This window comes from Lemur catta, chromosome 1, assembly GCF_020740605.2.
Source record: "Lemur catta isolate mLemCat1 chromosome 1, mLemCat1.pri, whole genome shotgun sequence".
Classification (NCBI taxonomy): Eukaryota; Metazoa; Chordata; class Mammalia; order Primates; family Lemuridae; genus Lemur; species Lemur catta.
In genome coordinates, this window is record NC_059128.1 from 111,535,130 (window position 1) to 111,562,757 (window position 27,628).

Here is a 27,628-nt window from a genome sequence, read left to right on the forward strand (position 1 = left end):
TGACATGCTCGAGGCAGGGACTCCCGCAGCCCCAACGACAGGCAAGAATGTGGTTCCACTTTTCCTCCTTGCAGACACGGAGCCTGCACACACTGAATGTCTTAGGGCCCAATTCACCACAGGCTGCTGGGGAGTCTGCAGTAGAAAAAGGAGCCTCCCAGGGGTCAAAGGTTGCCCCAGCGGCCTAACCGCACAAGCTGGGTCCAAGGATGGGTGTGTCTGTCCCTGTCCTCTGGAGTGGGGGTGTCTGAGAGCTTCATGCCCTGCCCCTGGGCACCTTCTGGAGAACGGCTGTCCTTGGATGTCAGCCAGGGTAGCTTATGGTACGGAATCATCCACCTCTGTTAGAACCCCCATCCTGCCACCCGCTGACTCCGCTTGTCCCCTCTGTTCCTCATTTCCCACACCTATAAAATGGGTACAAAACAGTACCTGTTTCCTAAGATTCTGGTGGGAAGTAAAGGAGTTCCTACACGTGTGAAGGGTTCAAAATAGAGGCTGGTGCGTAGTGAACACTTAGTCGTGTTAGATCTCTCCCCAGTAACCACTGCCCTAGGGCAGGCAGCTCTGGAACCTCCTGCCTTCCCTGGGTTGGTTGACAGAACAATCTCCCCCACCCCTGCCACTGTCCCTCATTCCCCCCAGAACCCATCCCTCATCCCCCCCAAAACCTGTGAACATGTGTTACAGGGCAGAGGCAAATTAAGGTTGCAGGTAGAATTAAGGGTGTTAATCGGCTGACCTTGAGATTGGGAGATTGTCATGGCTTAGCGAGGTGGGTGGGCCCAGTGTCATCACGGGGTCCTTAATCATAGAAGAGGGAGGCAGGAGAGGCTGTGTCAGAGGGAAGAGGTGCGGACTCTGAAGGTAGAGGAAGGGCCCCGAGCTGAGGGATGCGGGCGGCCTCTAGAAGCCAGAAACAGCGGGAAATAGGTCCTCCCCTGGAGCCTCCAGAAGGAACCAGCCCTGCTGGCACCTTGACTTCAGCTCAGTGAGACCCTTTGGGCACTTCTGACCTCCAGAACTGTCAGAGAATGAATGAATGTGTGTTGTTTTAAGCCACTGTGTGTACGGTAGCAGCAGCCACAGGAGACTCACCATGAGCCATGGAAAGGCCCCAGATGGTGGGGCCTGGGGTCCCAGGGGCTTTGGGCAGAGACACCTCCACCCTCCATGGTGCCCCCGAGGCCTCTGCAGTCACCACCAAGGCTCCACTTAAGCACATGACGATGGCGAGGAACAGAGTCAAGTTAAAATAATAAGGCAGAATACCAAAGAGATAGTTAAGCAAGCCAAGAAGTTGAAAATAAGAGAAAGTGAAAATAGCTTCTCTTTGAAAGGAATAGAATAAGGTTGTGTAACAGGTCAACAGTCCGGGCAGAATGTACAGAATTTAAATAAACAGTAATAAAAAGAAGATGCTAAAATGAGAAAGCAGCTCAGCAGTTAATTCCTGCGATAGTTTTTAGAGCACGTTCCGATGACATCAGTTTGAATGGCCTGTATTTTTGTAGATACCAATTGGGGGTGGGTGGTAGTTAAGTCAAAGGGTCAGTCTTTTATCCTCAAAGAACACAATTCCACTTCAGGACTAGCAGTACTGAAAATGTATTTCTTCAAGCAGTTCTTAATTTTATTTTCTTGTGTGGGTAACCCCTGGCTTTTTGTGGCAGTTTGCGTTCCCATCTGTTGGGATGGGTCCACTGGCTTCCTGACAATGACATTCCCCCACCTTCCAGCAGAGCCCGGTGACCACACAGCCTGTTGCATGGAGACTTTTTTTTTTAAGGGGAACTTAAAATCAATGGCCCTGAAGGTGGCAGCTGCCTTTAAAGTGACATGGCCAGCAAGGGGTTAGCTCCTGGCTCCCCCGCAGGCCTTAACCTCTGTGTGCCTTGCGACCTTCATGGGGGAGGGGGGCAGGGGAGGGCCATTCAGAAGGGCTCTGACCTGGCCCACAGCTGGCCAGGCAAAGGGACACTTTGAGGCGGCTCCCCAGTGCGCATGTCAGCGTAGTTGGGGGGGGTCTAGCGCATGTGGTGGGGCGATCACCCCCCCTAGGAAGTAAGCTCATGTTCTTTCTTCGTGTGACTCAGAGCACCCCCATGCACGTACCTCATTAAAAATTATTCTCCTGTGTTTAACAAGCCCCTCAGTTCATCCTGAAAGTACTTTTTTTGTTTACTGAACCTTTTGTTTAGGAATAATTTTCAGTTTGCAGAAAAGTTGCAAAAATAGAACAGAGAACTTTCATACACCCCGTACCCCGTTTCCCCTAACGTTAATGTTACTGTCGACCAAGCTTCCAGACTTTACTCAGATTTCACCCATTTTTCTGCACTCTCACCCAGCCAGGGTACCAGATTGCGTTTAGAGGATTTAACTTTTGAGATACTTCCCTGACGTTCTTATCATTTTCAGTAATGTCATGTCCAGTTGTAAGCACTGAGCTGTCTGCCAGCTAGCCTGATGGAGGACAGGAAAGATCCTTGGCCATTTATTTGTGTTGTTTTGGTTTTTCACTTTAATGTTAATACACATATGCTTCCTAAGTTGCAGGCACCATTCAATAATGTGACATTAACGAAAGGCCAGATGTATGCAGCAAAATCTAAATTCAGACCTGGGCTCTCAAGTAAATCTTTCGCCTTGATTCATTTTGGGCCAGACACAAGTAAAAGATCATGTAGTTTTTCCTTTCCCTAGACACAAGCAAACAATTGCCTATAGTTCTTCAGATGAGCAAATGAGGTATTTAATATTCGTACTAAAAACAAAATAAATTTTTCTATTCCTTGCAGTGATGGGGGCGTGGCGTTTACTCATTAAGGGCCAATTCTATTTTCCTTATACCCTGAGGCAGATTTGTTTCGTGTCCAGAATACATCTTCCTGTCCAAAAAGAGGATGAACCATCTGCAGGCAGAGCAAATCTTTAGAGAAAGCAAATTTTGCAAACAGCCCTTGGTAATTCTCAACCAGCAATTATTGCAAATTAAAAAAAAACCAAAAACCCAACAGCATATTCCAGATCGCTACCTATATTTGCAAGAGTTAAGAAGACATGAAATGTCGTTTTGGCAAGACCTTTCCTGAGTAGTTAGAACTTGGCTGCAGAAAACACAAACGCACGTTCTCCATTAAATGCATGTGATCCTTTAGGTACGTTGCTTGCCTAGGTCTCTCTTGTTAGAAATCAGGCATGGCAGCCACTAGGTGGCTTACAAACAGCAGAAATTTATTTTCTCACAGTTCTAGAGGTTAGAAGTCCATGGCCAAGGAGCCAAGAAATTTGGTTTCTCTCTTTATGCACTTGGGAGAGAGAGACAGACAGAAGGCTCTCTGGTGTGTTGTCTAAGAACACTAATCCTTAGTGTTCAGATCAGAGCCCCATCCTTATGATCTCATTCAGCCTAATTCCTTCCCTGGAGGTCTCATCTCAGCCACACCGGAGGTCAGGGCTTCAATGTATGAATTTGAGGTGGAAACAAACCTTCAGTCCGTGACATGAATGAATCTTGAAGACACCACGCTAAGTGCAATGAGTCAGACGCAGACGGACAAATATTGAATGATTTCACTTCTGTGGGGTAGAATAGTCAAATCTGTAGAGACGGAAAGTAGAATAGAGGTTGCCAGGGGCTGTGGGGAGAGGGAATGGAAAACTGATGTTTAATAGGTGCAGGATTTTTGTTACAGGTGATGACAAAGTTTGGGGTGTAGATAGTGGTGATGGTTGCACGACAATGTGAATGTGCTCAATGCCACCGAATTGCATCCTGACTAATGTTTAAGATGATACATATGTATATTTAGCCAGAATAAAAAAATAAATAGAAGAAAGGAAAAAGGAGACCCAAAGAACTCAGCCCCTTTCATTCCAGGAGAGGCCCTCACCTTAGTGTTATGACAGTCTGGGTGGGTCCACGCGTCCCTCGGCCACAGATGGCCCTGCAGGAGACAGAAGGGGGCACCTGAGACCCCACAGTCCTGGCCCGGCCACCAAACTACCTCTCAGAGGTGCTGTTCTAAGTCCCTCGGTTTTGAGCAGCTGAGGCCAAGGCCAACTGGTAGTTCTCTTAGCCAGAGCTTTCTTAATACATCAGCTGCCCTGTGAGTTGTATTTAACTCACACCAGTTTTGAGCCCGGGGCCTTGTGAAGCTCACACGTCTCTTTACCTTGGGAGTCGTGTGAACTATTTTTCAAGTTGCATATAACTCACGCACAGAAAACAATAAAAAATAACCAGTTTTTCATTAAATTAGAAAGGATTGTTTTGTTTTTGAAGTTTTTATGCTATTTTCATAATATAACACTGTGGCCCCAAGGAAAACCTTTTTTTTTCTAATGTGGCAGTTAATGTGTTAATACCCACGTTTTTGCTCATTTCTGTTGTGGTCACCTGGAGCAGCTACTGCACAAAGTCACCAGTTTTCCACCCAGGAGAAAGTACTCTCACTTAGCCAACAGCCCCCTGTCCCACTGGTCACTCATCTTATCATTTGGGTTTTCTCCTCTACTTTGATACTTGTCTTTCATCTCCCAGAATTCAGGCACTTGGCTATGAAGTCCTCAGGTACTTCTCATTTTTGTGGTAACCCTTCTCTGAATGTTTTGAAGCCTGCCTTTTTTTTTTTTTTTTGAGACAGGGCCCTCCTCTTGGGCCATCAGAACTACTCTAGGAGGTCCTTGGTTACCTGCTGGTCGCCTTCATCAGTCTTCCTTCCAAAGGGTAAAGGGAAGGCAGGAAGAGAAAGGCTGCTTGCTCTTTCTGCTAAGTGAGTTATCCAGTGAGTGATACGAAAAGTTCTGTATTTAGATGAATTCTCATCATTGGGTGCTGTGGACAGATTTGTGCTCTCCCCACATTCATACGTTAAAGCCCTAACCTCCAATGGGAAGGTGTTTGGAGATGAGGCCTTTGGGAGGTAATCAGGGTTAGATGAGGTCATCAGGGTGGGGCCCCCATGATGGGATTAGTGCCCTCATAAGAAGAGATACCAGAGAGCTTGCTCGTTCTCTCCACCACGTGAGGACACAGCAAGAAGGTGGCCACCTACAAGCCAGGAAGAAAGCCCTCACCAGGAACCAAACCAGCTGGCATCTTGATCTTGGACTTCCCATCCCCCAGAATTGTGAGCAATAAATTCCTGTTGTGTAAGCCACCTCGTCTATGGTATTTTATTATGGCAGCCTGAATAGAGTGAGACTTTTTTTTTTTTTTTTTTTTTTTTTTTTTACAAATTTCCCAACTGTTTTCCACAGTAGCTGCACCATTTTACATTCTCATCAGCAGTGTAGGAGTGTCCCAGTTTCTACACATCCTCACCAGCACTTAGAGTTGTCCCTTTTTTATTTTTAGGCACTCCGGTAATGGTATCTCATAGTGGTTTTAATTTGCATTTCCCTAAATGGCCACTTTTCATCATCTTTTCTTATGCCTATCTGCCATCTTTATGTTTTCTTCAGTGAAATGTATCTTCACCTCTTTTGCCCATTTTCTAAATGAATTGTTTGTATTTTTTTTTTTTTTTTTTAAGACAGATCCTCCCTGTGTTGCCCGGGCTAGAGTGAGTGCTGTGGCGTCAGCCTAGCTCACAGCAACCTCAAACTCCTGGGCTTAAGCAATCCTAATGCCTCAGCCTCCCAAGTAGCTGGGACTACAGGCATGTGCCACCAAGCCCGGCTAATTTTTTTTCTGTATATATATTTTAGTTGGCCAGATAATTTCTTTCTATTTTTTAGTAGAGACAGGGTCTCGCTCTTGCTGAGGCTGGTCTCGAACTCCTTACCTCGAGCAATCCACCCACCTCAGCCTCCCACAGTGCTAGGATTACAGGCGTGAGCCACCGTGCCCGGCCTGTTTGTATTTTTACTATTGAGTTTAGAGAGCTTTTTATATATTCTAGATACTGGCACCTTGTCCAATAAGTAGTTCGCAAATATTTTCTTCCATTCTGTAACTTGTCTTTTTATTCTCTTAAGGTCTTCCGCAGAGCAAAAGTTTTTGATTTTGATGAAGTCGATTTATAGATTTTTTTTCTTTTATAGATCCTGCTTTTGGTGTTGTATTAAAGACGTCTTCACCAAGGCTTAGCTTCTGAAGATTTTACCCTGTACTACCTGTGAAAAGTTCTATAGTTTTACATTTTCCATTTAGATCTACGGGAGTTCATTTTTGTGAAAAGTGTGAAGTTCAGGTTGAGGTTCATTTCTTTTTGCCTATGGATGTGGTCATTGTTGTCCTTTCTGTCTTAACTCACAGAATTATCCATAGAGTAATACAAAATATGATTTCGTAATATCATGATCCACAATTATATTCTTCAATAGTATAACCCACGTGTCCTGTAGGATATTCATACAAAAAAACATATATTTTGCTGTTAATATTATCCTTTTTTGTCCAGGAGAAGGATCTCAGGATCACTTGTGTTTTTTGTTTTTTGTTTTTGAGGCAGAGTCCCACTCTGTCACCCTGGCTAAAGTGTCGTGGTGTCACCCTAGCTCACAGCAACCTCAAACTCCTGGGCTTGAGCAATCCTTCTGCCTCAGCCTCCCAAGTAGCTGGGACTACAGGCATGTGCCACGATGCCCAGCTAATATTTTCTGTATATCTTTAGTTGTCTAGCTAATTTCTTTCTATTTTTATGAGTAGAGATGGGGGTCTCGCTCTTGCTCAGGCTGGTTTCGAACTCCTGAGCTCAAACCATCCGCCCACCTCGGCCTCCCAGAGTGCTAGGATTACAGCCGTGAGCGACCTCGCCCTGCCAGGATCACTTGTTAATAAACATTATTTCTCAGCTTATAAAAGTATTTATACCAGCAACAGTGAACTCTGGGTGATAGAATTATGAATTATTTCTATTTCTGTTTCTTTTTTGTGTTTTTCTAAGTTTTCTGCACACACCCATACATAGTCAAGTATAGTCAAATACCACAATTTTGTCCTTGTTGTTCATTGATGATTCCTCCAGTGTCAAGTTAGACTTATAAAGAATGCACACGAGTCCATTTATATCAAATTCAAACTCAGGCAAAATCAAAGTACCTTGTTAGAAGTGAGAACAGTTGTTACCTGTGGGAAGAAAGGAAGGAGCCGTGACATTTGGGGGAGATGAAGAAGGGTCTAGAGTACTGGCAGCATTCAGTTTGTTGACTGATGGTAGTTCAGATGTTTGCTTTGTGTTAATTTTTTGAGCTGTATATTTGTTTCGGGTACTTTCCTGTATGTGATAGACCTCACAATTTTTTCAATGTGTAACATATTATCATGATGCCCAAGATTATAATTAAATTTATTATAATCATACAAATCTGCATATACAGGGTGGTAGTTACTGATACCCAAAGCTTTCAACTCAGGAACCAAATTGGGCTCCAATCCCACCCCTACCACTTATTAGCTGTGTAACCTCGGGCAAATCTGTGTCTATTTCCTTAACTATAAAATGATAAAACCATAAAATTACCAGATAACAGCGGTACCTACTATTGAATCATCGTGAGGACTGAAAGAGGTAAAAAGTATAAAGTGCTTAGAACACAGCCAGGAATATAGTATGTGCTCAATAAATAGTAGCTGCTGTGATCTGCCGCAGTTTTTTTTTTAATGGTGTTTGTTGGGTTTGACATGTGTAATAGTTTAGGGTAGGGGATTTATGCATTTTTTTTTAATTGGATAGTACCAGGTTAGGAAGAATACTTTTTCTGACTCTTATTTTCTAAGCTGCAAGATGTCCTTTTCAGTTTGTCCCCTCAGGCAGGGAATTAAGGGTTGCTGGGGGTGGTTTTTTCCCTCCTACATTTTTATTCTATTTTATACTATCTTGCTTGTGTAACTCAGAATGAGGCAGGGCAGAGAAATCAATGAGTTGTCTTCTCATCGATTTAGACTATTCTCAGGTGGCTGAAAAGCTGGGAACTGTGAACTGAAAACTTCACTTTGCATCAGATTTTCTCTAATTGTCTCTGGAACACTTGCTGGTAATCTAGCACTTGCTAGAACTCTCCAGAGCCAGGTCACACTCTTAGCCTGGATGAAAAATGTTGGCCTAAAACAAGGAACGGGTGGGTGGATGGAACACAAAACCTCACCAAATATGAGAAAAGGAGCTGCTGTGTCTGAGGCCAAGCCTTTGAAACCACTGTGGGGCCCAGGAAGGCTGTTCTGCCTGCAGGTGACACTTGGGTACTCCATTTGTTCCTTTTTTCTTTTTCTTTCTTTCTTTTTTTTTTTTTTTAAGAGACAGGGTCTTGCTCTCTTGCCCAGGCTGGAGAGTGCAGTGACATGATCACAGCTCACTGCAGCCTCAAAGTCCTGAGCTCGTGCCATTCTCTCACCAGACTATAGGCACGTGCCACCACACCCAGCAAAATTTTTTTATTTTTTGTAGAGATGGGGTCTCACTATGTTGCCCAGGCTAGTCTCAAGCTCCTGGCCTCAAGCGATCCTCCCACCTCAGGCTCCCAAATTGCTGGGATTATAGGCCAAAGCCACCGGGCCCAGCCCCATTTCTTTCTTTCTTTTTTTTCTTTTTTTCCAGCATATTGTGGGGATCATTTATGTCTTGAATGGCCTTTTGCAGAAACCTGCAAGGAATTGTGTACCAGGGCCCAGGTGCCTTTGAAAGATGTTTGAGATCCCTTAACCATTGAGAAGCAGCAGGAATCTGCTACTTAGAATAGACAATTCTTGCGTGTAAGTTGGTATTTCTAGAAAGCCAGTGTGCTTCTAGATAATGTATAAACGACAGTTTGAACCAGTTATGATGGTCATTTAATATGGCGTATCCAACATCCTCGAAAATGACTTTCAGCAGGTTAGTAACTATTCAGCCTTGCTCGTGTAATTTTTGGTGGGTCCTGTGATTTCTACAAGAGCTACAGGGATGGGGGGTGGAGGGGTGTGCTTGTGGTCAGACGGAAAAGCCTGTGGTCACAGGATTTATGAGAGACCGAGAGTCAGGGAGGAAAACTGCACTAGAAAAATAGCACGGGGTCTTTTGTCCAGGCAGAGTAACATAGGCAGCATCCCGACACCTGTCACACAAGCTTCGTCGTCCAACGTGCTCACAGAGGCTGCTCTTTCATTGAAGAAACCAGGATAAAACAGGTTTAAAAAACTCATTCTGAGAACAGGCCGCTGTCTGTGTTCATTTCTGAGGGTGGGATGTGTTTTTCCCCCCTCTCAGGACCAAGAACTTTATCCATTTTCATTGTTCCCTTTTTATTTTCATCCCTGCCTTTCCTCTGGGTCCCCTCGCAGAAACAGCTCTGTGGCAGAGTCACCGCAGCAGGCCAGGTGCACCGATCGATGGCACCTCTCAGCAGTGGGCAGACGGTGCTAATTAGGCTCCAAGTGGCTTTCTCGGCCGCAGAGATAGTGCTGGACAGCACCTTCCCCTAGCGCCATGGCCAGCTGCTGCAGGGGACATGGTAGCAGGAGATGGATATTATGTATTCCTGTCACTCTCTGAGCCCGGAGCAAAGTGACTCATACTGCACGATAAACTACAAATCAGATGTCTTGTCCTCCTACAGAAAGGTGGCTGTCCATCATCACAGGGGTCTGCTTAGCAGGTTTATTGAGATGTCATTCCCAGACCATACACTTCACCCATTTTTAGGTGTACAATTCAGCAGCTTATAGTACATTCGCAGAGTCACCGCAATCCATTTTAGAACACCAAAGAGAAACGCTGTACCCGTTAGCCGTCACCCTCCAGCTCGGCCAATACTGATCCGCTGTCTGTCTCAGTGGCTTTGCCTGTTCCGGACATTTCTTATAGATGGGATCATACAGTATGTGGTCTTTGGTCTCTGGCTGCTGTTACTAAACATGATGTTTTCAGGGTTCATCCATGTTGTAGCATGTGTCCACGCTACATTCTTTTTACAGCTGAATAATATCCCATTATATGGGTGGACTCAACCACGTTGTGTTTATCTGTTCATCGGCTGATAGACATCAGGGCTGTTTTCTCCTTTCAGCTACTATGAGTCATGCCACTGTGAACAATCGTGCACAAATATTTGTGTGGACATACGTTTTCATTTCTCTTGGGCATATATCCAGGAGTGGACTCGCTGGCTCCTACGGTAACTATGTTTAACCATTTGAGGAACTGCCAGACCGCTTTCCAAAGCAGTGACACCGCTCTACAAGCCCACCACAGCTTCATGGTTATGCACAGTGTGGAACCCTCCATCTAGGTGACAGAATGCTGCAGCAGCAGGAGATTCGAGGCTCTCCCTGCCCTGGCAGGCAGACCTCGGAGCCCCTGGGCAGCTGGCATTTTCAGGTACCCGGGATCTGTTTTAACCAGGTGTGATAAGACATGGAAAAATGACCATCATGAAGGAAAACGTTTATGTGCATGGTCTCCTAGAAGCAGGAGGCAGGGCATACCACACAGGGAAGCCCATGGCTTGGTTGGGGACAGAGGGAAGAACATGGGCTAGAGCCTTTATTGTGGTTTCCATGGGGAGGAACAGGCAGGGCAGGGAGGGCAGGCTCAGGATTGGGCCCTGGTTGTCTAGAGCCTGGCCCTGGGGCTCCTGGCCTGGAGTGTAAGAGCCCAGGAAGGGAGGGTCTGTCCCTCTGGGTCAGCAAGGCCACAAGATGTCAAAGCATCAAAAATACAGAATAAAAGGACATGACTGAGGCCAGGTGTTCAAGACCAGCCTGGGCAACACTGCAAGACCCCGTCTCTACAAAAAAATTAAAAAATTAGTTGGGTGTGCCTGTAATTCCAGCTACTGGGGAGCCCAGGAGTTCAAGGCTGCAGTGAGGTATGATGATGCCACTGCACTCCAGCCTCTGCGACAGAGTTGAGACCCTGTCTCTAAGAGAAAAAAAAAAAGACATGATTGATAATGATTGTTATGGCTGGTCTAGAGCCACTGACTCATGTCTCGATCCACCAGTTATGTCCCTGGCTGTTCATGTTCCAGGAAGACTCAATTTGTGGCTGGTCCACCTCTTATTTTAAAAGTCTTAGGCTGGGCACAGTGGCTCATGCCTGTAATCCTAGCACTCTGGGAGGCCGAGGCGGGTGGATCGTTTGAGCTCAGGAGTTTGAGACCAGCCTGAGCAAGAGCAAGACCCCATCTCTACTAAAAATAGAAAGAAATTATATGGACATCTAAAAATATGTACAGAAAAAATTAGCCAGCTGCCTGTAGTCCCAGCTACTTGGGAGGCTGAGGCAGGAGGATTGCTTGAGCCCAGGAGTTTGAGGTTGCTGTGAGCTAGGCTGATGCCATGGCACTCTAGCCTGGGCAACAGAGTGAGATCCTGTCTCAAAAAAAAAAAAAAAAAAAAAAAGAGAGAACCTTTGTCCAGGCACACATGCCTGTGCTGTTGGCTGTGAGTTTAGTGTTACTGAATCCACAGTGTGTGTTAAGTAAGGTGCCTTTCAACAGAAACACACTTAAAATGAGATCTTGAATGGACCAGTTGATTACTGTGTTATGGCTGGAGGCTGTCGGGAACCTAACCCTGTTATTTCCCCTAGAAGGCAACGGGTCAGTGTTCGCTAAACATAACTACCTTGAATAACAAGAATCGACTGTAAGTTTTTATTTTGAAATAGTCTAAGACTCACAAGCACTTGCAAAAATAGTCCAGACAGTTTCCATGTACCTTCACCCAGCAACTCCCAACAGTGATAATGTCACGTAACCGCAATCCATCCATATATGGATTTGAGTGACCAACACCACAGCGCAGAACTGTTCCATCACCACAAAGAAACCATGCCTTCCTTCTTTTTAATTATGGTACAATACGTATAATGTAAAATTTACCATCTTAACCATTTTTAAGTGCATAGTTCAGCGGCATTAAGCGCATTCACATTGCTATGCAACCATCACCACCCTCCACCTCCAGAACTTTCTTGTCTTCCCAAACTGAAACTCTGTCCCCATGAAATGCTAACTCCCCGTCCTCCTCCCCAGCCCCTGGCACCCACCTTTCTACTTTCTGTCTCTGCGGATCTGACGACTCTAGGGACCTCCTGGGAGCAGAATCACATAGGATTTGTCCTTTTGTGTCTGGCTTATGTCACTGAGCATGATGTCCCCAAGGTTCATCTACGTAGTAGCCTGTGTCAGAATCTCCTTCCTTGTTATGGCTTAATAGTATTCAGGGAAACAATGATTTCTTGACCCTTGTTTTGTGGGAAGCCCCATTCTGTCGGGAAGTATGTTCAATTGTCTTCTGCTCTATTGAGGACACAGCAAATTGAGAAAAGTAAGTTCTCTTGTATGGGGGGGGGTTCTTCTTTTAACTCAAATTCTATCTCTTGTACCCCTTTGAGGGTTACCTGGTGTCTCTGATTATGACCCTAAGACATGAAAACTACACTGTCTCCTAAATCATCAAAGGAAGATTTAAGTCTATTGCTATAGATTTAGGGTTGTTAAAACTCTTCAGAATCAGCAATTCTTAGGTGGTATTTATAGTGACTTTTTCTGGGGACTCTTTGATTAAAGCAGAGTCTATCTGACTTTGGACAAAACCATCAGTCCACGGGAGCAGTCGGTCAGCCGTGCCCGGACACTGGGCAAAGTATGCATTTCAGGATTTGTCCCATATTTGTACGTTTAGGTCATAATTGCTGGGGCGGGATTAAGCGAGGTGTAGACATGGCAGGAAATGCCTGCTGTGGACTGTGTAGCCTTCAATTTAGGATTTGTGTCTCCGTACACGGCTGTTTCTATATGAGTGATGTCTCCTAGGATTTGTGTCTCCGTACACGGCTGTTTCTGTATGAGTGACGTCTCCATCGCCTTTGCTATAATAATGGTAATTGTTAGCCATGTATGGTGATGTCAGAATGTTTGCGGTCACTGACGGAGTGCCATCCTCGCCCTGCTATGGTATAGAATGAACAGCCACGGAGAATAGATGTGATGTGGCATCTCACAGCTTATCGGCCAATGTCTTAATTTATAAGCTTTCTTCATTACTCCTCTGCCAGAAAGTCTTTCACGCATCCCCACCTGCATGTTTGCAATCACTTTAAATTTCCACCTAATTAATATTCTCTCGGAAAATGCTGAATCCACTCCCCGGGAAAGCAGTGGTGAGAACATGTTCTTCCAGGGCACACTCGGTGCCCACCCCAAGGTTCATAGACTCTGTGCCACCGAGAGCCAAAGTTCCAGCTGCTTCCCCTGCTGTAACATAGAGAAACCGGTGGATGGGCATGTCAGGGACCCCGGCGACAGATCCGTGAACAGATCTCTTTTTAATGGTGCCATTTGTTCTTGCCCAGGGCAGAGCTTTAAGACATGATTTTATAAAATGTGAGAATAAACTAGCCAAGCAGCCCATCTCAACCAGGCTCGACTCAAGAGGTTGGTTTGTCAAATAGAGAGAGAAAACTCAGCCCAGGGAATGATGGCTACGCTTTCATTAAGAGTCGCTTCTTTCCATCACTAGGAAAAGTTATCAGTGTGTCCATGTGTCCTCTGATCTGAACCCTTAAATGAATGAGCAGATGGGTCTAAACAACCCCCTGGAACCCCAGTTGTATGTGGGTTGAATTAGAATTGGAACCTGGAGTCCACTTTGATGGTACGGTTCTGTTTGAGTGCTGACAACCAGGGGCAGCTCAAGTCCCTCTGGGTCTTAAAGTCGTCCTGACATCCAATCTCAGGTTCATTAGCATCCTGCGCGTGGTGTCAGCATGAACCACGCCAAGCTCAGAGCTCCCTGTTTCATGATCTTAGATTATTCACAGTGGACACAATCTGTGTTCTTGCCTTTCTTACCCCCTGCAAAGACAGAGGGGAGTGCAGAGGGGTTTTTGTTTTGTTTGACCAGAGGAGAAAATGCCGTGCAATTTCCAACACTAAATGATCACAGTGGGGACCAATTTCCTGCCCTCCAGCCCCGCTGCTTCAGCCAATACAGCAAGGGAAGACGCAGCTTTATTTTCTAGAAGGATCCTACCGAGGCATAAAAAGGGCCCGCAGCCCAGCCTGGCGCTGCGCTGGGTCCCAGAGCCCCAGCGTGAACATGGGAAATACTCATTCCAAAAGCGGCGACAGACACGGCTCGCTCCCAGGCCGTCCGGAGCTGTCTTTTTATGGCTCTTTCCCCAGGAAATGGAGCGAGAACGTCTTCTTAGATAATGAGCTGTTGACCTCCAAGATCCTGTCCGTGCTGCGGCCTCAGTCGGAGCGGGGCTTGCGCGCGGGCGACCTCCGCTACCCAGCGCACTTTCTCAGCACCAACTCTGTCTTTGCCTCTGTCGCAGCCTCACTCAAGGAGCACCCCCGGAGCACCCTCCTGTCCGATGGCAGCCCAGCCCTGTCCAGGAATGTTGGCATGACGGTCTCGCAGAAAGGAGGTCCCCAGCCAACACTGAGCCCGGCTGGAACTGGGACAAGACTTGGGTAAGGCGGGGTCCCCTCTCTGCCATCAGGTGGGTGGCATCCCTCGGGAAGCTGTCGACAGCCCCTCTGAAGGAGACCCCCCCTTTCTTAGGTCTATGTGAGCCGGCACAGCAGCCCCCATGCCAGGTGATGAAATTCTCATTAGCGCCTGCTTCCAAGACCCATGCCATTTTTCAAAAATGATGTGTCCCAGGGTGTATCTGGCCACCGGTGGAGCCGGTTTGCTTAATATTCTGGAAGGATCCTTGAACTCGTACCTTGGGTGGGGCTCCTTACTGTATGCAAGGTGATGTCCCACCCAGGGTGCTGTGGAGGTAGCATCCTGATGTCTGTGCCTTAGCTGGTTTCCTCATTATTGCATTCAGCAGTGTCCGGGTAGAAAGTAATGCTAAGTAAGCCCTGCTGAGTTAGTGGTGATCTTACGTGAGCTGGTGGGCAAGGAGGGGTTATACTTCCTCTGGGAAGGGGCTCCCCTCCCACTTTCGACTGTGAGGCTGTGTTCCCCTAACTCCCAGCAGAAAGACTCCCAGGGGCTTCAGTGGACTCCGGTGGTCAGGAAAGGGAGAGCCCACGATTCACACCCCCTTAGAATGTTCCCGAACGTTAACGTCATGATGGAAAAAGTCCTGGCCCTGGCGTGACATTGACAGATGGCCTCCCAGTTTTTAAAAACGATCTGTGACAAAGTTAAGGCTCATGTGGAAATCTGGAAAGTTCTCAGTTATCTAATCAGATGAGAAACTGATCTGCCTTCGCAGAATGGGGGTGGGTGTGTTTTAATTCAGTCTTCTGAAATCATCATCATTTTCACTTAGACCATTCACAGGAGAGATGGATGAAGCAGATTCCGCGTTTTTAAAATATAAGCAGGCAGCCGATGACTCCCTTTCACTTGCATCTTCGAATGCCGAGTCCATTTTCATAGAAGGTACGGTCACCTGGATCCTCCCGCAGCTGTCACGGCGTCCCCTTCCATCCTGGGAGACACTGGGGCCCATGTCAGAGTGTCTGTGGGTGGGGCAGCCGGGAGCCAGCCAGGCTCCAGCCTCCAGCATCAGCCCCTCATTCCTCCTTCAGACCCCTACGCTGCCTCGTTGAGGAGCGAGATCGAATCAGACGGCCACGAGTTCGAGGCCGAGTCCTGGAGCCTTGCTGTGGACTCAGCCTATGCCAAGAAACAGAAGAGGGAGGTGGTGAAAAGACAGGATGTCCTTTATGGTAAGAAGCCCAAAGCCCCATGCCACCGTGCCAGCTCTCTAGTTATTTTTCTTTCTTTTTTAATTCCACCTGGAAGTCCAGGTTCCGTGGCCAACCTCCCCTGAGACCGTGTGGCCCATTCCACCTGCCTCCCCCAACGCAGTCCTGCCTCCCAGGCCAGGGAAGAGCTGGTCAGGGAGGATTTTGTTAGGACACATCCCCGTGGATGAATCTAGCCAAATGCCCAGGTCTGACCCATTCCTGCCTTGTTGGTGCCTGTCTCAGTCTACCTGGGCTGTGCTCACAGTGCTGCAGGCTGGGAAGTCCAAGATCAAGGCGCCGGCAGACTCAGTGTCCAGTGTCGGCCGCTTCCTGGTTTCTCTCCTTCGAGGTGTATCCTTACATGGTCTCTCTGGGGTCCTTGTCATAAGGGCACTAATCCCATCACGAGGGCTCTACCTTCATGACCTGGTCACCTTCCGAAGGCCCACGTCCTATTACCGCCACGTTGGGGGTTAGGATTTCGGCGTATGAATCGGGGGGAACACACACGTCCATCAGTGACACGTGCAGATGTGTGAGTTGTACACCCACGAGAATGGTGTCCTCAGAACAATGTCCTTGCTTAAAACCAGCCTTGAAACCTCTTCAGTTGACTCCAGGCAGGAAACCTGCGATGTTGAGGTCCCAGGGCCCTCTCCTTCCCCCGCTCCCTTAGGCTGGGGCCCCTGCAGCACTGGGCTGGGAAGAAAGGGAGGCCTGGACACTCGGCAGTAAGAGAGACCCAAAGGCAGGGACTCGGGCTGAGAACCTTCAGATGCCAGCCCAGCACATGAAGGGCAGGCAGCACCCACGAGTGCCCGGCGGGGCCTCGGAGCCAGCGTGGGTACATCCCGCCATCTGTGTCCCCGCAGAGCTGATGCAGACGGAGGTGCACCACGTGCGAACACTCAGGATCATGCTCCGGGTGTACTTCAGGGCCCTGCAGGAGGAGCTGCAGTTCAGCTGTGCTGCCATCAGCCGCCTCTTCCCCTGCGCCGACGACCTGCTGGAGATGCACGGCCACTTCCTCTCCCGGCTCAAGGAGCGCCGCCACGAGTCCCTGGAGGAGGGCAGTGACCGGAATTACATCATCCAGAAAATTGGGGACCTCTTGGTACAGCAGGTGGGTGCAGCCACCTTCATCCGAACCATCTTTAGAGCCCCTGTCTCCACCTGTTCCAATAGTAAAATGAAAGTGGCCCCTGTTTTCCAAGGGCCCCAGAGGACACTCAGTAAGTACCCCTCACAGCTACGCCTGCAGTTCACGTTCTGGAAACACAGACGCCTAAGATAGCAAACGTCCCTGTCCAAACACGGATCGGTGTTGTGTTCTTCTGTGCTCGTGTTAGCTTGCTTGGTTTCATTTGTTTGGTTCTGCTGGTTGTGTTTTTGACCATGAGAAGCATACCTGTGGGCCAGGCGCCGTGGTTCACGCCTGTCATTCTAGCACTCTGGGAGGCTGAGGCGGGAGGATCACTTGAGGTCAGGAGTTCGAAACCAGCCTGAGCAAGAGTGAGACCCTGTCTCTACTAAAAATAGAAAAAATTAGCCAGATGTGGTGGCACACGGCTGTAGTCCCAGCTACTCAGGAGGCTGAGGCAGGATCCCTTGAGCCCAGGAGTTTGAGGTTGCTGTGAGCTAGGCTGATGCCACGGCACTCTAGCTTGGGCAACAGAGCGAGACTCTGTCTCAAAAAAGCATACCTGTGGACCAGAGCCATCCAAGGGAGCAGTATTGATGCCACATGTTCACCGTAGGCCAGGGTTGACGCAGGGGAGCTGCGTCACAGACCGCTGGCTCAGAGCAGCCTGTGTCAATTAATTAGAATAATTAGGAGAATACTCCCTTGACTTGTTCATGTTTCTAGCATTCTTTGGCTCAAACTTATTTTTCCCCTTGGATCTCAGGAAGCTATACAGCATCTGCGATGCAGCACAGCCCTTAAGCAGAAAGTTTTCTCATTTAACCTTTATTGCACTTTTGCAATTAGACACCCCAGGCCCAGCCAAAAGCATTTCCCTTTTTGAGGACATAGTAGAAACTGAATATTGCAAGAAAGTCCGGATTTATTTTAACAGAGCCAGCTGAATTTGATGAAAATATACTTTGGCGGTTTTCATGTTTCGTTGTCATAACATTTCCATTCTCTTCACTGTTAGTTTTCAGGTGAAAATGGAGAGAGAATGAAAGAAAAATACGGATTGTTTTGCAGCGGCCACAATGAGGCAGTCAGTCAGTACAAGTTGCTGTTGCAGCAAAGCAAGAAATTTCAAAACTTGATCAAGGTAAAAAAAAATTTTTTTTTTTTTTTTTTTTTAATTTAAAAACTTACCGTCTTTGCTGTCAATTTTTTCCACACAACTATATAGAGTCTTGGGATTTCGGAATTGTTTCTAAATCTCCTGCTAGAAAGCAGTGGTTTTTCAAAGTTTTATATTGTTTTTAACTACAACCCTATTCAGAACCCATCAGTGAAATCTGACGTGGAATCCCAAGATGTAAAACACATCAGGCCAGGTGAGGTAGCTCATGACTGTAATCCTGGCACTTTGGGTGGCTGAGGTGGGAGGATCACTTGAGGCCAGAAGTTCGAGACCAGCCTGGGCAACATAGCAAGACCCAGTCTCTACAAAAAATTTTTAGAATTAGCCAGGCGTGATGGCACACACCTGTAGTCCAAGCTACTCAGGAGGCTGAGGTGGGAGGATCACTTGAGGCCAGGAGTTCGAGGCTGCAGTGAGCTATAATGATGCCACTACACTCCAGCCTGGGTGACAGAGCAAGACCCTGTCTCTGAATAAACAAATACATACACACACACAAAGCAAAGCATATCTCGGGCTTTGTTCTTCGTCACAGCAGGTGGCCCCCAAGATGCCCCTGCAGGCCCCCAGTGTGGGACCTGCCAACCACCACGTCTCAGCCTGTGTGACACAGAGACCATTTGAAGGGGCTGCCCTGCCCTGGGAACTGGCCCTTTAGAGCCACCACATCCTGCCTGTGGAGGCTCCAGCTGTCATAAGGAGTGTTACTCTAAACTTTTGTCCTCTCCCTGCTCCTGATTCCTGCAGAGGGATCCTTGTGCCTCATTTGCCCAAGAGTGGCCCAAACCACAGCTGGAGTCAGCTAAGTCAAGCAATACCCCACCTCCCGCCTCCTAGAAACCACATGTGGGTAAAGACTACTCGGCCCTCTTTAGAGGCTGGAGCACACCTGATTCTAGAACAGCTCCATCACCTGTGGCCTGTTTAGGGCTTTGTTCTAAGTGACATTCAACACCTGATGGTCTAAGGTTACGAATGATGTGCATTTAAATTCCAGTCTGTTATCGCAGTAGACAGACGCGAGAGGGAGACAGTCGCTTTGGGGCCGCAGTTCATCCACTAATAAGCAGTGGAGTTGGAGCCAGGCCAACAGGCACCTGGAAGTGAGTGCGTGGGGGTGGGGGAGGCTTCCAAGGAAGGCTTTGTCCACAGACGCTCGCCAGTCCCACAGTGACTCTCTGGTCCTCTTAAGAAGTGGCTCTTTGCAATGGCTGGCATCCCTGAAATGCGGACAGGAGCAGCAGGAGCCATCACAGAGAATGTATGGAATGCTCCAGACAGCATAGGAAGCTGCTGTCGGCCCCCACCAGGAAGTGACTTCAAGTGACCACTGCTCTGGTTCTCAGCCCAAGGGGAGCCTTGGAAAGCTCCCGGGAGCCAGTTCGGGAGGCACATGGCCAGTCTGGTTCCGGAGGGCCCCAGCAGTCGCAGGTCAGGGTTAGGGTCTTGGCGTGCATGCGCACTTCCTGGCTGCAGACAGCTTGACAGGTGATTTCCATCACACCCCGGCTGGTTCTTGTTTCTTGTTTTTGTTTTTGTTTTTTTTAACAGATTCTTAACATCACCTGTATTTATTTATTTTTATTTATTTTTATTCATTTATTTATTGAACTATTTATTTATTTATGAGATGAGGGTCTTGCTATGTTGCCCAGGCTGGTCTCTAGCTCCTGGGCTCAAGCGATCCTCCTGCCTCGGCCTCTTGAGTGGCTGGGACCATAGGCACACACCATCGCACCTGGCTCATTTCTTCTTAACGGGTCTCAAGGAGGCCCTCGCTCACATGCAAGGTGAGGCTGCCTTTGCTTTTGTGGCCTTTCTGTACACAGGGGATACCTGCTTTCAGGTGTCTGGTATGTGTGCGTGTCCCCTCCAAAGCAGCAAAGGTAAAGCCCTGGCAAGCCACAAAAAGGAGGAGCCCCCAGCCTCGGTAACCGGCTGGTAACCGACCGGTAACCGATCGGGCAGGAGCTGGGATGTTAATGTGGCACAGTCTCCTTTTCCATCTCCTAGAAAATCGGCAACTCATCCGTCGTGAGGCGGCTGGGCGTGCAAGAGTGTCTTCTCCTGGTGACGCAGCGCATAACCAAATACCCGGTGCTGGTGGAGCGCATCATTCAGAACACGGAAGGTAGGCTCGCTCTCGCTGCCAGGCAGGGCAGGGGCCTCTGTCCACCCACTCCCTGTGCTGGCAGCGGGTTGGATAAATACCCCTTGGAACCCACTCTGGTGGGCGCTGGGGTTTCTGACTCGAGAAAGATGGGGCGGCCAGCACCACAAAGGCAGGGGCTGGGTCTCACTTGCCCGCCGTATCCCCCAGCGCATAGTGCAGGCTGGGTCATGGCAGGCCTTCTCTGTGGCGTGGATGAATGGATGGAGACAATGCCCTTGTTAAGGTCACTGCTGGTGATCCAGATGGACCCAGGGGTGACCCAGGCTAAGATAGGGATGTGCTTGGAGCGGGCAGAGAAGGGCACACAGTCCGGCTGGGAGTTCTCAAGGCCAGGGCAATGCTGGCCACACCTTTCACGTCCCCAGTGGAACAAGGAAGAATGAGCAGCTTCCCCTGCCACAAAAGCCACATCCTCAGAGTGGAAGGAGCTAGCTCTTGGTCATGACAGGAGGTGGCGGGAGTCTTTTATGAAGGGCTGAGGGACACAGGGGAGTTTGTCTGCCAAGCAACAACCAGCAGAGCTAGACAGGGCAGTTTTGTCACTTAAATTGCCCCTTAGCCTCTGCATCCGGCAAAACCTCTACCTGGGTGAAAACTGTAAACTCTGGGCTATTGCATTTATTTTGGAGAACCATTGACATCTCAGGAGATCATAGTCAGGAGGCGGTTCTTAGGGGTCCTTCAGAGAACACACCTTACAAATCCCACCTGCCTGTACATAGTATGTCCACTTCTGTTGCATTCGTGGACTTGGACAAAGAAAGACACTAACTGCTGTGTGTGGCAGCTGGCACCGAGGACTACGAAGACCTGACCCAGGCCCTGAATCTCATCAAGGACATCATCTCGCAAGTAGACGCCAAGGTCAGCGAGTGTGAGAAGGGCCAGCGCCTCAGGGAGATTGCAGGGAAGATGGACCTGAAGTCCTCCAGCAAACTCAAGAATGGGCTCAGCTTCCACAAGGAGGACATGCTTCGGCGGCAGCTCCACCTGGAGGGCACACTGTGTTGGAAGACCACGTCCGGGCGCTTAAAAGGTAAAGCCCTGCCCCTGGGCACTACTGGTGGGCAACATATTGGATCAGTGGGCACTGTCTTGGAGTGGTGGGTGCCATCTGGGATTGGTGGGTGCGATTTTGGATTGGAGGCATGGTCTTGGGAGTGGGAGCACCATCTTAGATCAGTGGGTGCTATCTGTGATTGGCGAGTACCATCTTGGATGGGTGGCACTCTCCCGGGAGTGGTGGTACCATCTTAAATCAGTGATCACTATCTTAGAGTGGTGGGCATCATCTTGGATTGATTGCACCATCTTGGATTGGTGGCACTATCTTCAATTGGTGGCACCGTCTTGGAGTGGTAGACACCATCCTGGATCAGTGGGTACTATCTTGGATCAGTGGGCACCATCTTGGTTTGGCAGGTGCCAGCTGACACGGAGCCACTGCAGACTGGCTTTGGCTACCTCATGGCCAAATGGAGGTTATGTGCTAAGTCAGGTTGTACGCAGGCAGCCAGGAGTGTAACAAAACGAGATGGTGGTATCCACACCCTCTTCCTCTGGTCTTAGAAATAGTACAGTACAAACTGGAGGGCACACTGAATCACTGACTTCTAAACAGAAACCCAAGGTGTTGGCACCATAATGCCCCAGGTTTGGCAGAGGCCCTGGGGCTCCAACATGCTCCGCTGCAATCTGGATGCAGTCTCGGGCCTGCCTGCTGTGGGCCCAGCCACCAAAGGATGCCCATGTGGGTAGGAAGTGCCACCGGGACTGCTGAGCAGGGTCCCCCAGCATCCCACTCGCTGCCCAGGGTGTGCTCCGATCCCTGCTTTCAAAATGCACATTGCAGTTCCAGACCAGAGAGTGCTCAGGACTCATCCCTGAGTTTCCTGTCCGTTTTCTGAGCCTCTAGAAACACCGCAACCTACCCACTGGGATCAGCATCTTTAAGGATCTTGAGCAGGGTCCTTGAGGTGGCAAATGACAGTATGTGCTCACCTGTCATTTGAGCAGACCCGTGCTCCACGGTGGATAGAATTCAGCGCCTTCTACATGCCAGTTGCCGCCCTGGGTGGTAGGAAGACACCCGCCCAGGCAAGACCTGTCCCCACCTCCTGGGGCTTCACTCAGCGGACAGAGAGAAACAAAGTAAACAAACAAAAAAATAGAGCCAGGCACAGTGGCAACATGCCTGTGATCCCAGGTACTCAGGAGGCTGAGGCGGGAGCATGGCTTGAGCCCAGGAGTTTGAGGCCAGCCAGGATAGCATAGTGAGACACCCCTGTCCCCAACTCTAAACACGTAAAAATGAAAAATAGAAGTGCAGCAAATGCTTCGAAAGGTAGCCAGCAGGCTGCAGTGCGAATTAGGTGGAGAAAGTGTATCTGATCGAGACAGGAGTCTCAGAAGCAGCTCCCCCCGTGGAAACTCAGGTCAGGATGTGCACCCAGGTGCAGAAGCCTTACTTGGGGGCCCAAGGAGGCTGAGACCAGCCCTCGCTGGGGGGGAAGGGGTGAGGCAGAAAGAAACTTCCAGGCCCAGGCAGAAGCACCCGGATGCTGGCACCTTCCCAGGGACCCGGCACCCACCAGGCTGCCCAGCAAGACCCCACAGCCACGTGACCTTTAAAACGTCTGTCTCCTTCTCTGCTGTCTCCCCAGATGTCCTTGCCGTCCTGCTGACCGACGTGCTTCTGCTGCTACAAGAAAAGGACCAGAAGTACGTCTTCGCCTCTGTGGTATGTATCTTGTATCTCGTCTCTTCAGGCAAGGGGTTCTGCTTGCTGGGACCTTGCGCGGGGTGCTCTGAAGCCACCCACATTGGCAGCAGCCAAAGGGGCCACATCAAAGGCATACCCAGGCCTTCCTAGGAGGTTCCAGACAGGCAGGAATAGAATGTTCCAGGAATGAGGGTCCCGTCTCGTTGCCTGACAAGAGGCTTTGGTTCCCATCCAAACAGTTTCTCTAGCCTCAGTTTCCCTCTGCTTCTTCCTGGTTCTTCCTCTGGCCAGCACTCACAGGTACTCACGGGCCCCAAAATCCGGGCCAGGAGCATCCTCCCTTCTTCCCTGGGGCTCACTGGGCCCCAGCTCAGGCAGCTATGGGCTGTGGCCATGCTGACCCCAAAGACTCTGGGCCCAGAGCACCCTTGTTGTGGGGGCCAAGCCTGGCCAGGGCGAGGGTGGCCCCGCCTGCCTGGCCCTGCATCCACGGGGCTTGGCTTCCTCCCCTGCAGGTTGTTCAACACAGAACCCGACTCAGGGTGAGGGGGCGGCCAGGCCCTCCCCTCCGTGTGCACCAGCCGCCAAAGGGCTTAAGGAACCTGTTCGCCTCCACACCACCTGGAGAGGAAGGCAGCCTTCATCACTAAACTGTAGCATCACACCTTGCCCAAAGATTCAAAATAGCTTATCAAGATGTTGCCCAGCACCGCCCCCCACTGCCACTTCCCTGTTGCTCACAGCCTGTAGCGGCCAGTTAAAGCGTGCGTCTTGCTGGTCTGAGGGACCTTCCTTCCCTCTCGAAGGATGCTCAACAGTCTGGAAATACTTGTTGCTCTGGGTGGCCTCAGACACAGGGACCAGGAAGAGGATTTATTTGTTGTCATCCACTATATCGTGTTGTATCTATTGAGTTTTGCAGTGTTTACCTGTGTTACTGATTATGTTTTTAAATTTTTTAAGCATTGTAAGTCGACACATTAAAAGAATACTAGGATATCTTTGCAATAGTGCCTTTTTTCCCCCGGATGGCAAAATATTTCTGCTTTGAATCATTTGAAAAGAAACGGTGCACATGACTTCCCCTCTTAGCCCCGGACTCGCAGTCCTACTGCCGTGTGGACACGGTAGGGCGAAAGGTGACCTCTCTGCCACGTTCTACCCCTGTAGGACTCAAAGCCCCCCGTCATCTCTTTACAAAAACTCATCGTGAGGGAGGTGGCCAACGAGGAGAAGGCGATGTTTCTGATCAGCGTCTCCCTGCAAGGACCCGAGATGTACGAGATCTACACGAGCTCCAAAGAGGACAGGAACGCCTGGATGGCCCACATCCGAAGGGCTGTGGAGAGGTGAGAGGGGCCCAGCAGTTCCCCCCACGTGCCCCTCACGTGTGTTTCCTCTGCTGACTTCTCCAGCCTTGACTTTGAGGGTTGGCCAGTCGGCTGTGACCTTCAACTCCCTCGTCCCAGCTTAGGACAGAGGACGCCATTCCAGCTCTAACCTGTTGGGTGGTAGAAGGGCCTGGATGTCTCGGGCCAGGGGCTGCCGGGCCAGGCAGCCCTAACCTGACCTTTCTGCATTCGCGGGCCACTGCTCCTGACATGGCAGACTGTGTGCCCTCCCCAGCCTGAGGCCACACCCACTGGGACAGGTTGTGGCATCTCATTCTTCTTCCTCCTCGGGCCGAGCACCCCAGCCAGCCTTCTCTCCCCGTTTGGCACCACGGGGCTTCCCACCGCCATAGCCTGCTCCGAGCGCCCTAGGTACTCAGTAGCTTTAGCCCTGCGGGTCCCCAGCAAGCGAGCTGTCCCCCAGACGACTCCTCCAAATCACGGCCAGGAGCTTAAAACCTCTGCCTGGTTATGTCCCGACACTTTGAGGCTGGATAAACGCCAGCACCTCTCTTTCGCTCCCCACTTCTCCTCCTGCTGCGCATTAACAAACTAAATCCCTCACAAAACCAGAGACGGCCTTGGCAGCTGGTTCTGCAGAACCAGCGTCCGTGCCAGAGGCCCGCCAGCCCAGGAGGCACTGTCGCCCACCTGTCCCCTCCCCCGCAGCTGCCCCGACGAGGAGGAAGGGCCCTTCAGCGTGGCCGAGGAGGAAAGGAAGGAGATTGAGGCCCGAGCCATGAGACTCAGGGACTTCCAAGGTAAGGGGAGTGGGCATTATGGGCGCAGCCCTCGTGTGGCGAGCCCTCCGTGGGCACCAGGTCCTGGGTCTGCCATCGCGACAGAGGGAATCTCCACCCAGGTGGGGCGTGGTGTTTTCCTAAAGGCTGTCCCACATCCGGCAGCTCTGCAGAGCGTCTGGAACAGGGATGAATCACGAGTTGGTGATCTCCCAGAGGCCGAGTGGCCTGGGGTGTGACAAAGGGAGAGATTGAGCTCAGGGTCCCCAAGCCCCTTCCAGAACCCACTGTCAGCCGCACACACTGCCATTGTCCCATCTTCATTCAGGCAGGAGCTCAACCGGCGTGTCCCAGGTCACATACGGAGGGGCCCCCACAGTCTCCTTCCAGAGCCCAGCAGACCCCACCAGCCTGGCTTTGTGGGCAGGAACCCCCAGAGCCCCAGCTTCCTCCCGCCCACTTGTTTACTCACTTTATCGCCGTATAAATCACATACCGTACCATTCACCCACTTCAAGCGTTCGGTGACTTTTAGTGTGTTCACAATTATACAACCATCGCCATATCCATTTTAGAACATCCCATCACCCCGAAAAGAAGCCTCGTCCCCATCAACAATCACTCCCCAGCCCCTGACAACCAGGAACCCACTTCCTGTCTCTGTGGATCTACCTGTTCTGGACATTTCATATACATGAAGTCTCACACTGCGTCCTTCTGTTTCTGGTGTCTCTCACTGAGCACGGTGTCCTCAGGTCCCTCCACGCTGTAGCCTGTGTCAGAGCCTCATTCCTTTTCATGGCTGCGTGATATTCCAGCGTGTAGATGGACCACACCATGTTGATCCATCCTCCTCCCTGTTCTAACAGGGTCCCGTGAGAGTGCAGTGGGGTGGTTGTCAGGGATAGTCCCTGGCACCTCGTGGTCTGGAGCAAGTTCCCATCTTCCCTCTTACAAACTGCGTTCTTTATTTTTAAATTAGGTAATGTTTAAACAATAAGCACATACAATTAGCTAGTAGATATTTTATTTCTCTTTGTGGGGAGAGGCAGTTTGGCTTAAGCCAAAAAATCTTCTTTTTTCTTTTAGTAAGTTTAAGTTGGAGGATGTTAATTCATAAAAATGTCCGTAAGAAAAGTAGAAAAAGAATCCCTTTGAGCCTGGGACGTGTGATCCTAGCGTGGTATCTGTTCCGTCTCATTCTTTCTGCTTAGTTACACTGGATGGTCACTGAGATCCACGCCCTGCACGGATGTGCCCCATCCCCGACAGGGTTCTCAGTGAATTAGAAAGAGAAAGATAATGTCTTTATCAAGATATTCTTTCCCTTCTCAAACCCAAAGGCCGGGCATGGTGGCTCATGCCTGTCATCCCAGCACTCTGGGAGGCTGAGGCAGGAGGATTGCTTGAGCCCAGGAGTTTGAGACCAGCCTGAGCGAGAGCGAAACCCCATCTCTAGTAAACAAACAAACAAAAAAAGCCAAGGTCATTCTACATTAAGGACACTCCCATTAAAATCGGGAGTGGGGTGGGGTCACCCACTCTCAACATTATTATTCTCATCCCAGAGGTCCCAGCCCGGGTATTAAGGAAAGAAATTGGAATAAAGTATTATTGGGGGAAGGAGGAGACAGACTTATTTTTGGCAGGTGACATGATTATTTGCCCAGAAAATCCAGTTGAAGCCACCGAAAAGCTGTTGGAACTGGTAAGAGAGGTGAATAATTCAGCTGAAGATGATGCCCATAAACCCACAGTCACCAGCAAGAAGTACTAAGAAAATCAGTCCCTTTCAAGGCAGCCAAAAAAAAAAAAAAAGTTTAAAACCCAGAGATTTGTAAGAGAAGCTAAGTGGAGAAAACCTCGCCCCACAGGCCTGAAAGGCAACTTCTGAGATTAGAAAACTCATCTTCTAAGGTTCTGAGTTGGTCCCAGATCAGTAACTCGGTCTGCTGTGATCTTCACCCACAGCCCTTTGTGTTTGGGTTTTCTAGTTGGGGGACACTGTCGGAGGACAGGGCCATGTCCTTCCCCACCTGTTGGGAATGTGGGACGGAGGGAGTGGCCTGCCCAGGGCCGGATCGGTGGAGGTCCCCATCTTCCTGGCCTTACGCTGCTGCCCCCAGGGACAGAGGGTCTGGGGGAAGGCTGACAGGCCGGCCACACTGCCCACCCATAACACCCATCACCCTGCAGAGAAGTTGAGCCAGAAAGATCAGCTGATTGCGCAGAGCCTCCTGGGGAAGCAGCAGATCTACCTGGAGATGGCTGAGATGAGTGGACTCGAGGACCCTCCCCAGCCCCGCACCCTCTTCCGAGGAGGGGACCCCGCCGAGACCCTGCAGGGGGAGCAGATCCTTAAGTCGGCCATGAGTGAGAGTAAGTCGGCCGCCCCCACCCTCACCCCCACCCTGCAGTCCTGCCTGGACGGGCTCCCTGGGGGACCCCAGGCCAGGCACACAGCTCAGTGTGGCTGACAAGCCACCCTGTCCCAAACGGGTTTCTATTTGGGGGACCCAGGAGTAGCACTGACCCCCACTGGCACCTGCTGGAGCCAGAAGGTCCTCAGACACAATCTGGTTCAAGCCCCTCATTGCAGACTCACAGCACATTCTCTCCCTAGCAGC

General features: G+C 49.7%; 1 protein-coding gene across 3 annotated transcripts in view; it reads left to right on the forward strand.

The window, feature by feature from the left end:
- Nucleotides 1-27,628, forward strand: part of ARHGEF18 (Rho/Rac guanine nucleotide exchange factor 18) — an 81,306-nt gene that overhangs the window by 46,873 nt on the left and 6,805 nt on the right. For all 3 annotated transcript variants that reach the window (XM_045547212.1, XM_045547205.1, XM_045547221.1), the window contains 11 exons: nucleotides 14,274-14,412; nucleotides 15,228-15,340; nucleotides 15,490-15,630; nucleotides 16,524-16,774; nucleotides 17,811-17,936; nucleotides 19,989-20,106; nucleotides 20,936-21,184; nucleotides 22,812-22,888; nucleotides 24,041-24,219; nucleotides 24,931-25,022; nucleotides 27,198-27,380. In XM_045547212.1, the coding sequence (XP_045403168.1) occupies nucleotides 14,274-14,412; nucleotides 15,228-15,340; nucleotides 15,490-15,630; nucleotides 16,524-16,774; nucleotides 17,811-17,936; nucleotides 19,989-20,106; nucleotides 20,936-21,184; nucleotides 22,812-22,888; nucleotides 24,041-24,219; nucleotides 24,931-25,022; nucleotides 27,198-27,380 (1,668 nt within the window). The remainder of the gene's footprint in view (nucleotides 1-14,273; nucleotides 14,413-15,227; nucleotides 15,341-15,489; nucleotides 15,631-16,523; nucleotides 16,775-17,810; nucleotides 17,937-19,988; nucleotides 20,107-20,935; nucleotides 21,185-22,811; nucleotides 22,889-24,040; nucleotides 24,220-24,930; nucleotides 25,023-27,197; nucleotides 27,381-27,628) is intronic.